This window comes from Lissotriton helveticus, chromosome 1_2 (genome assembly GCF_964261635.1).
Source record: "Lissotriton helveticus chromosome 1_2, aLisHel1.1, whole genome shotgun sequence".
In the NCBI taxonomy this organism is placed as follows: Eukaryota; Metazoa; Chordata; class Amphibia; order Caudata; family Salamandridae; genus Lissotriton; species Lissotriton helveticus.
In genome coordinates, this window is record NC_136058.1 from 61,402,097 (window position 1) to 61,412,896 (window position 10,800).

The 10,800-nt window shown below is 45.8% G+C and overlaps 1 protein-coding gene across 1 annotated transcript in view; it reads left to right on the forward strand.

Annotated features, from left to right (window-relative positions):
• The window catches only part of LRRC40 (leucine rich repeat containing 40), a 440,314-nt gene extending 437,834 nt beyond the window's left edge, over nucleotides 1-2,480 (forward strand). The window contains exon 15 of the mRNA XM_078668782.1: nucleotides 2,087-2,480. Coding sequence (XP_078524908.1) covers nucleotides 2,087-2,192 — 106 coding nt within the window. The 3' untranslated portion in view covers nucleotides 2,193-2,480. The remainder of the gene's footprint in view (nucleotides 1-2,086) is intronic.
• Nucleotides 2,481-10,800: the final 8,320 nt, after the last annotated feature.

Sequence of the window (10,800 nt, forward strand, 5' to 3'; positions counted from 1 at the left end):
AGTGAGATAACTGCATGGGCTCTGTGGCTTGATGCTAGCAGATTCTGGAGAAACACTAAGCTTGAAGGGAGTCCATGACACAGAAAAGGCATTCCAAGGTCAGGCTCTGTGACCAGGCAGAAAGTGTGTCCTTACAGAAGGAAGCTAGGCAGCAAGGAGGAGCATGAGGACCAAGCAAAGCAGAGTGGACGGCATATCTTACTGCTGACAACCACAAGGAAACCAGGAGGGTTGTTCCAGCTGCAGCAGTCAGCCTGAACATCCTTCATTTCCCCACTTGGCCTTCACTGTCGGAGCGCGCAATGCTCCACGGGTAACATAGGGCCATGGCACAGGAGGAGATAATTCACCTGAGATTAGGCCTGAGGTTGCAGAAGCTATACTTAGGATGAGGGCAATGGATGGACAAAAAAGCAGAAAGAGGCCTTGAAGCAGATACACTAAATCAGCAGAGACGCCTGTCTGGAAATAAGGACTGATTAATACTGGACTTCTGATAAGGATGCAACACCAAAGGGGATGATGGACGGAGTGTTAAACATTGCAAGCACTCACCCCTAGTCAACTGATATGGGTTTAATCCATCATCCTTCTTTAGCTCACTCCACTATACCAGTTCAGACATGGCCATATGCAAATCAATCTGACCCTGTGCCTCATGGGAACAGTCCAGCCCGAACTGCCAAGCCATGTCTTCCCTGGACCGGAAACAAGCATCCTGGGACTGGTTTCTGGCTAGTCAGCCGTCATCAGCCAGGCTAGCCTGCATCCAGTGGCAAAGTGAGCAAGGGACTGGGTTTAATGGATTAAACCCAGATAAGTTGACTGGGGGTGAGTGCTTGCAGTGTTGAACACTCCGTCCATCATCCCCTTTGCTTTTGCTTTGTTCGCCCTAAGTTGGCAGGGTATGCCCAGACGTGGGTTGCTTGCTCACTTTGCCACTGGATTCAAGCTAGCCTGGCTGATGACGGCTGATTAGCCAGAAACCGCTCCCAGGATGCTTGTTTCCAGACCAGGAAAGACAGGGCTTGGCAGTTAGGGCTGGACTGTTCCCATGAGGCACAGGGTCAGACTGATTTGCATATGGCCATGTCTGAACTGGGGTGGCGGAGTGAGCTAAAGAATGATGATGGATTAAACCCAGATCAGTTGACTGGGGGGAGTGCTTGCAATGTTCAGCACTCCATCCATCATCCCCTTTGGTTTTGCTCTGCTTATAAGGATCCCACAATGGAAAGGGTGTGGGCTCACAATGGAGGCTTGGTCTTCATGTAGATTGAAATGCATGGTGTGTGTGTAAATGCAGGAGATGCTTGATAGAGCATCAGTGAGGAACAGTTAAAAGTCTTGCTGGGGAAAGGTCTTTGGAAGGGACTGTGAAAGACTATTTTTGCTCAATTATGTACCCACCATAGTGGGGATTTGTAGCATTGACATGACATAGACATAATTCAGTTAAAGGGAGTTTCTTACAAAGTTATCTTAGTTCTACTAATTGGTTTGTTATTGGCGGAGGGAGCTGTAAGGTGATAGCCATGTTCAGTAGGTTGAGCATGTGGAAGATATGATGCAGTATGTCACCGAAAACATGCTTAAACAACAGTGAGAAATGTTATTGAAAAAAAAAAAATTAAAGAGAAGTTAGAGCTTTGATATAGAATATAAACACCGCTGAACGTGGCCAGCTATGGGTTGTTGTGCAAAGCATCACTCACTCCCAGTGTACTGCCGTTGACCTTACACAAGTCCCAGATGACCTTACAAATTACTTCATTTATGACGTCACTGTTGGCAATACAACACCTCAACAAAGTGTATAGTTTGGATGATAGTTAAAGCTGCTCTTTTTTGTTTCAGAAAATCGCTTAAGCATTATATATTGCCAAGTATGAAGGGGTTAAGCATTTTTTTGAAAAGATGTAAATTTGAGGCACACACACTTAAAATAATCATAATTCTCAAATAATCATTGCTTATGACAAATAAACGTATTATATCATGACATGAACATACATTAAAAAATAAAACAGGTCACATTATATCCTTAAAGGAAGTACATTAAGTATATTTTCCTTTTTCTTCATAGGTCACTTAATCTGGAAGGAAATCCTTTCCGTAATCCCCGGGCAGCTATTCTGGCAAAAGGAACCGCAGCTGTGCTAGAATATCTAAGAAGTCGCATTCCAACGTAAAGGCAGATGTGCATTAATTTGTCTAATTCCGGATTGATGGAGTAGCACTTATGGAGCAAAGTATAAAGGAATTCGTCATGCAGTTGGTTTTTCATGAAAAGAGACTGTATGTTAATTATCACGTAAAAATGCAAGGTTCCTTTTATGTGTCATCAGTTTACACTGGCCTTTAATACAAACTTGTATTTTCACAATTGCCAATTTGCAATGTATGTCCTACAAATTGCCGATGCATTGTCTTACATTTTTTTACTGAATTCAGTCGGCATTAAAATATTTTGATACCTCGCATTAATCAGAGCTTGTTTTTTGGGTGTATTTCCGCCCTTAACGGGTTGAACACGAAAAGAGAGGACTAGCGCATAACGTTTTACTGAAACCTACTTGCCATTTGAACCTAAGATCTGTATTTCAGTAAGGAATGGGTTTAGATATTTTAAAGCTGAAGTCTGCATTCACATTCGGGGGCTACGATTACCTGAATGAGTGAGGTGGGCAGCAAGGGGATTTCATATATCTTGTAAAAGGGCTTAAAATACCGATCAGCTTTTGAAGGCTACATACAGATCTTACCGGAATCCAGCAGCGTCTATAATTTTCTCCCAGGTGAATCTGAAATTTCTTAATTGAAATCTGTTGTACTCTAGTGATCCATTTTCTGTCTCCGTTGCATTTTAAGGGGTTTTTTGTTGGGATAAAGGTTTTAACTTTTACTTCGTACTGCGCTGTGATTAGGATGGAGAAAGTCAAGAGACCAGAAGGAGAGGTTTGGAAAAACAGCTTCCCTCTTAAAATGATACTTGCTTAATATTTTTAGATATCCATCCAAGAGCTACATGTAACGCGTAGCAGGATTTGGCATGATGTGCAGATGGCTAGAGTCCACAGTGCCTGGCAATTCGTGTGGATGTTTAGCCTAGGAAGGGGGCACATCCCCAGTATACCTACTATAGCAAGGCGCCTCCTGTACAGCTTGGATGGATGGGGATCCCCGCTCTATAGAAGAAAAAGGCAGGCTTGAGAGTGAGAAAACACTGTGAATAGGCAGAAGCTTAGGGGAAGTACTTGCAAAAGGGAATGAACACACCTGACTATAACAATAAACAGCTGTTGCTGTCAAATGAGAGCAACTAGATTACCTACAAGAAATACCGCTGCCTACAGAATGTCAATTACAACAATATTTATTACCCACCAGATTACCTGCAAGAAAAACCACTGCCTACAAATATTACTGAGCAGAATGCAGTGGTTTCAATATGTGTGTGTGGTAGCTACCAATGTGTAGCAAAGTCACATCCTCTTAAAATTAATCTGGTTGTAACTGCGAAGGCATTTGACCATCATCAATTTCTCACCAAGATCTGACAGTAGATAAATCGATCCTCAGGTGACAACTCAGTCAATTTCGTTTTGACACCGTTTATTGGACAAAAAATTAAGCCCTCTATCAAGGAAGGCTGTACACCGTTAATAATTACATATATTGGTTATTCTGTCTCACTGGGATGCACACGTTAGGTCACATTGCAACAGGAGCTTGTAGACCAGGGGTCTTTAATGTGTAATTTGTGAAGCGCCTATACCTCACCTGTAAGTATATTGGGGACATGGATCCCAGCACAGTTTGTCACCCAGCGAGCTTGGTCTGGAGTCACACCATGCAAGAGCATAGCTCCCAAGCTTCCAGTAGCTGCCAGCTGCCAGTAAATAGCTTGCGAATGTGGTCTCTAGCGGAGGATGTTGCTCAGAATGTCTGAAGCTTGGCAGCACTGCTAACTGAAGATTGCATGATATAGTACAGCTCATATCCATACTGCCAGAGTAGCAGCCACCTGTAGCAAAGGCTGGGACACAGACAGTCACACGCTCATACCCACACTTACACCCACTCACATTCCTGCGTGCAAAGTACAACAATATTTGCTCTTGCTACCTCACACACAGCAAAGCCTAGTACTTTAATGCCCGACTGTGACAACTGAAATTGAAATGCAAACCAGATGCAGGAGCTGCCCGGTCGATGAGGAGAACAGGAACAAGGAAAGGGATCGAAAATAGGTAAGTGTCCCACTTGCTATGGTGTGGGATGTGTACAGGTGGATTGGTGTCACTACAACGCGGTTTTTTACAACGCATTCCGTTACATCGGAATTTTTACAACGCAGGATCCATTACATCGGATGCCATTACAACGCATGGCATTACATAGCAGATGCTATTACAACGCATGGCATTACATCGTAAGTATAGGTAAGTATATCTTTTTAAAAAAAATGTAATTAAGTTAATTTAATTAATTTAATTTAATAAAATACATTTTAAAATAGTAATTAATTTAATTTAATAAATTTAAATCTATTTATTTAATTTAATTTAAATAAAAAATGTAATTAATTTTAATTAATTAATATAATGAAATTAATTTAATTTAAATATTTTTAAAAATTAAAATTAAAATAAATAAATTAAAATAATTTATTTTATTTAATTAATTTAATTAAAAAATGTAATTAATATAATATAATTAATTTAATTTAATAAATATATTTTAATTAATTTATAAATGGTAAATATAATTTAATTAGCCCTAAGCACAAACCCAACCCTGAACCCTAAAACACCCCTGTACCCCAAAACCCAAACCCTGCCCTGAAACCTAAAAACACCCCTGTACCCCAAAACCCAAACCCTACCCTGAAACCTAAAAACACCCCTGTACCCCAAAACCCAAACCCTACCCTGAAACCTAAAAACACCCCTGTACCCCAAAACCCAAACCCTACCCTGAAACCTAAAAACACCCCTGTACCCCAAAACCCAAACCCTACCCTGAAACCTAAAAACACCCATGTAACCCAAACCCTACCCTGAAACCTAAAAACACCCCTGTACACCTATACTTATTTTAAAAATTACTTTAATTAATATAATAAATAATAAATTAATAATATTAAAAAACATAAATAAATATATTTAATTATAATTAATATTAATAAAATTTTAAAAAAAAATACTTACCTATACTTACGATGTAATACCATGCGTTGTAATAGCATCTGCTATGTAATGCCATGCGTTGTAATGGCATCCGATGTAATGGATCCTGCGTTGTAATAGTTCCGTTGTAAAAGACTCTCGTTGTAAAAGTTGCGATGTAACGGTGCAATACCGTACAGGTGTATCTATATGTGTGGTGACACGTTTGTGTGTGCGTGCAAATTCGTTGGTGCGTGTATCTGGTGTGTATACCTCACTTAATGTCCCGAGCTGACTGTAGTCCGTGAAATCTGGGACAACCAGGGGAATCTGGCAGCCTTTTGCATTGACACTGGCATTCCATGGTATAATTGTACCCTCAGCTGTCATAACAGTGCTTGTAGTGTAATGATTATCTTTCTTGGCATATATTGGGTATCATTGGCATATAGTCAACATTACGAGCCAGATTATGGCTAAACCTGGCCTAATAGTCCACACAGCTGGCATAATGGTGGCCATCCACAATGAAACTTGATTGGTACTTTCTCTGTTTGCAACCAAGCTCTTCTCTATTTCTTAAAGATCAGTAGAGGAGAGGTAAGCAGGCACCCATGTGCCCTGAAATCTGATGAATTTGAGCACCTGCAGGCTACCTCTACTGAGATCCGACTGCTCCGTTCATTCTCTGTCCGTCCCAAAATGGCTTCTGCCGATTTAGAAAAGTAAATTGAGACTAAATGGTGTTCAGACACAAGCGGCTGACTACAGCCTACAATAGAAAACAGCCATGCTACGCAACGAAGCAGCCTTTTTAATACAACTCCAAATCCGAGAGGTCTCCGGATTGGAGGGGCAGGTAAGCGGCGGTGAATGTCTCTGCAGCTACTTGGTTCTCATAAGGCTCTCTGCTATTGTAGATGTGCACTATCTCTGCATGTGCACATGCACACTATCTCTCACAATATGAAACGAGAAGGGCCATCATTCTGCGACCTGTGAGAGTGACACTTCTGGCTACCTAGCTTTGACTTATACTTTTACCATTGGCCCCAATGTCAGCTGTTCCTGATGCTCATCACAGGCCTCCTTCTGACTTGTCAGCATCCCCCGACCCAGTCTTGGCAGCATCAGGAGATTCTGGTGTACACTACAGCTCTGCTCTCACTAGTTGCGGCTTCTACTCCACTGCGACCCCACTGGGAGACTCTGCTGATCCTGCTGAGTACAGCATATTAAAAAAATGTGAAACGAAGAAGGATACAGAGTGCAAACAGTAAACTATGCAAACAGTGAAGACAATACTAAGCAAAAGCAGAGAAAATAAAAAGATAGCAAATGAACAGCAGCAAATATATAATATTAGTAGTGTAAACAGTACATTTAAAGCAAAAATAAATTATTAAAGAGGTGAGCAACGATCAAAGATCAATGAGTGAGCAATGAATATACAATGAAAACGCAATGAATGGACAATGAATAAGCAAATAAGATCAAGAGTATGTCAATGCGTCGGCTTAATGTATTACTAACGTGGACCTGCGCGGAATCTTCGCTCTTGTTGTCTATTTGATGTCACTCGGAAACCCCTCTATTAAAAACATGCCTGTTCGCTGTTACCCATCTAGAATGCTATACCTTTAAATGCTATGTAAATAATTGGTTATAAATGCATGCATTGTTCTTTAAATGTAGGGCATATATAGACTCCGCCATTCAACAAGCAGGTGCATGGATATGGATGTGACTTAATGGAATGCAGTCTTTGCTACTTTGTGGTTGGCTTGTGCTACTTACAGCTACATATATGCATATGTAGATTGGTAGTAACATGTTTATTTGGATGCACATTATTTACCAAAATATATACTTCTGCTTTTATCATTTTTTACTGTGAGCGTCCAAATTAGTCTTTCAGACCATTCCTTAGAATATTCAAGTGGGAGCAGCACTTAAATATCAGAAGAGGGGGGGGGGGGGGCGCTAGGTGGCGCACGACCAAGATGGCCGCTCACCTGTGAGGCTCCAGCCCAGCCGGGCAGACAAATATTCATTAATGCCATCCTTCTCTGAATTTGACTTCATCTACCTGTGTCGCTGGCTTCCCTGATCTCGGCGAAGTCTACCGGTGTCTTCCTCAACCGTGTGGACACCCTGCTTGCAGGTCAAAACATTGTGTGTGGGGGGAGCGGCGAAGGAGGGGGAAAATCCTGCGGAGCCGCGCGAGCGGCAGCGTAAACTGGGAGAGCCCGAGGCCATGTCTGGTGCCGGAGCGGAGGGCAGAGTGCTGAGTAGATATCCCCCAGGGCCCTTGGAGTTGCGGGGAGCGCTGCGGCCGGCGGCACCGGGGTCCGGAATATCTTTCCCTCCTGGAGGACGGTTCGGGACGACATAGGACCTAGGAGGAGCCACGACAGACGATCCTGGGAGTGCGGGAGGCCTGAAGCTGCGAGACCGTGGTGACCCACCGCACAGGAGAACAAACGCGATGGCTGCGGAAGGAGCGGAGCCTTAAACTGCGGGAACTGGCTGGCGGACCCCCGCGAGGGTGAGACGCGTTGGCGATCTCCCCCCCCCCCCCCCCCCCGTTGGCAGACTGTAGTGGGCCCGGGAGTCGGTCAGCGAGAGGTGCGGCCGCCATCTTGCAACGACCCTTGTGGATTTGGCGGACCTGCGAGCCCGCAGAACTGAGCACGACACCCCCAGCAGCATTAAAGAACAGGGACCCTTTGCCTGCCTGATAACTCTTGCCTGCTGAGGTGAAGCCCCTCATTGCAACGCTTAGAGAGCCTGATTGGGGAACACAGGGCCAGAGAAGGACACCACCACTGCGGCAGAACGGAGGTGAGGGGGGAGCATTATCAACAGCGCCCTGGGGCACAGGACTGAGCTGGTGGGGCTCCGCACAGGTACTGAAGTGGCATATATTCCTCCCTCCTGTCAGAGAACTGTGGTGGAAAGGAGAAGCGAGCCAAGTGGGGAGTGTCCACCATTTTGTATAGCAGCGCACAACACTTCCACGCTGAAAATTCTGCTACTGTGGGGGGCCCGGGGTCTCGTGGCTTTGGACGTGCCGCCCACCTCCCCCTGCCAACTTGCATAACTGCGGCCCCCATTGGCGCGATATAGATTGCGGGCCAGAACATTACCCTAACTGAGGGGCAAAAGGGCAGCAAGAGCCCATACCCCTGCACCAAGAGACTGGTTGGCCTCGCGGGAGAAGGCAGGAACACTCCGCTTATTGCATCCGCCCACTCCGTGGAGGTGCTGCATCCTGTACAGTGGAGGAGACTGCCACATCTGCGTCCAACGTATCTAAAGTGGGCCCCAAATAGCCTGAGTGCCTCCCTGTAGAGGACTAACACTATCGCCAGGGCCAACTGGGAAATTGTACATTGGCACATTGTTCATACTTTACGGACGTGGCCGGGGACCTCGAGATCGCAGGGTACACTGCTCCATCTTCTGAAGACAGCCCCCACACTATATTGCAGTCAGACACCAGATAAGATGGGCCGCATGGATACCAAGCAGACGAAGATCCTGTTTGAAACACGAAAGGTGCCCAACTCGCAACCAGCGGTGCGGGCGGAGTCGGGCCCCACCGGGGCGGCGGAAGACGATTGGAAATCGCTGCTGTTGGGCATGAAACATAGCCTCACCTCTATCGACACCAAAATGGATACCATGAATGCAAGAATGGAAGCTATGGTGAATAAACCAGATCAGCACGACCATCGCCTCAAGGAGGTCGAAACCAGGGTGTCCGACCTTGAGCCACCACCAGTAATAGCCAACTAACACAAATGGACAAACTGCTCCGCATCATCGCCGAGAAGAATGAAGATTTGGAGGTGCGCTCCAGAAGGAACAGCGTACGAATCCTAGGCCTGGCGGAATCCACCAATGTGGGTCAAATGGAAGAATTTGTCGAGAAGCTGGTAACTGACCTGTTCGGAAGAGAATCCTTTTCGGCTCACTTGGTGGTGGAACGTGCGCATAGATCTCTGGCGGTTCGACCCCCGCTGGGGGCGACGCCGCGACCAGTAATAGCACGTTTTCTGAACTACCTGGACAGGGACACGGTATTACGACTCGCGAGCGTAAGCAGGTCCAGTGCGAAAAGACGACTTTGGCGTTCTTTCCCGACTTCAGCCAATCAGTTCAGGAAGCTCGGCGCAAGTTCTCTGCTGTTAAGAAGAAACTCCAGGCGCAGGAAATCCCCTACACAATGCTGTACCCAGCAAAACTAAAGATTACTCATCTCGGGAAGCACCAATTCTTCCAGAACCCGCAACAAGGTGAGGACTACCTTAAACGACATCGGAGGGGCACGTCAGCAGGTGCTGGCAAGCGTCCTCTTTCAAAATCGCCTTCTCCCTTATCGGACCAAGACTGAGGAATCTGCTAACTTTACCAAAGCTATGGTCCTTCGGGTCCCTTTGCTGTTGTTGTCCTGATCCGCGAGGGTGATCTATGAACCTAGTTACTATATATGTGTCCTTTAAGTCTGCCTGGCAATCTGCCCCCGTCCCGCCAGACCCGACTGTCGATAGACGGTATGGGAGGTGGGTGAGAGTAGGGGAGGCAGTGGGCGGGTGGTGTGCCCCTGGTGTTTCCCTACGTGGGCGTTCCCCAGAACGACATGCAAAGAGGGGGATATAAGAATCACATTGGGGTAGTTCAAAGTGTGGGGTTCGGAAGTGTTATACCTGGCAAGTTGGGGATGCCGAAGTGGGAGGGGGGGACAATTCCTTAGATGTCACATGGTTGTCTACTTATACATTGCTAGCACTAATGACAGATTTGAGCATGTATTGTACGTATCGGGATGATGGTGGATAGTGTACGGGACACCCGCAATGTTGCAATAGTGTATTGGAATGTGCGCGGGTTGAATAACCCAAGAAAGAAAAGACAGGTGGTGGGGTATCTGGACCGCCACCACGTCTAGGGTTTCCATGCTATGCTAGGACACACACTTAAGCCCTGACGCTCTGCCTCTATTCGCGTCGAGATGGGCATCCTATCGGTCCTTTGCATCCTACTCCACCTATGCCCGAGTAGTCGCGATATTAGTCAAAAAGGGGGCGTCATTTGTGATGGGTGGGACAGAAACCGACCCAGGTGGTTGATATTGCCTCCTTTGGGGAAGACTGAATTCATATGACGCTACATTTGCCAACTACTATGGCCCTAATTCCGATGACCCCAGCACACTTCTCCAGTTGTGGAACAAAATTCAGTAAATAGCCACTACGTATATTATATGGGGGGGGGGGTTTCAATACGGCGATACAGCCTAGACTGGACAGATATAACGCTTCCCCAGCCCATTACACTAACACAAGCAAGGTGCTACGGGACCTTATAGCTGACAACTGCCTGTTAGATTCCTGGAGGCATGTACACCGTGCTGAGAAGGAGGGAACATATTACTCGGCCGTTCACTCCTCATGGGCTAGACTAGATTACATATTCATATCTGTGGGAATGGCACACTGGGTGGGGCGCGTGACACACCTAGCACGTACATACTCGGACCATTCACCCGTCATGATAGACCTACAGCCCCCGACGCAATGTTCCCCCTTCAGGAGCTGGCGGCTAAATCCCCTACACCTGCAAG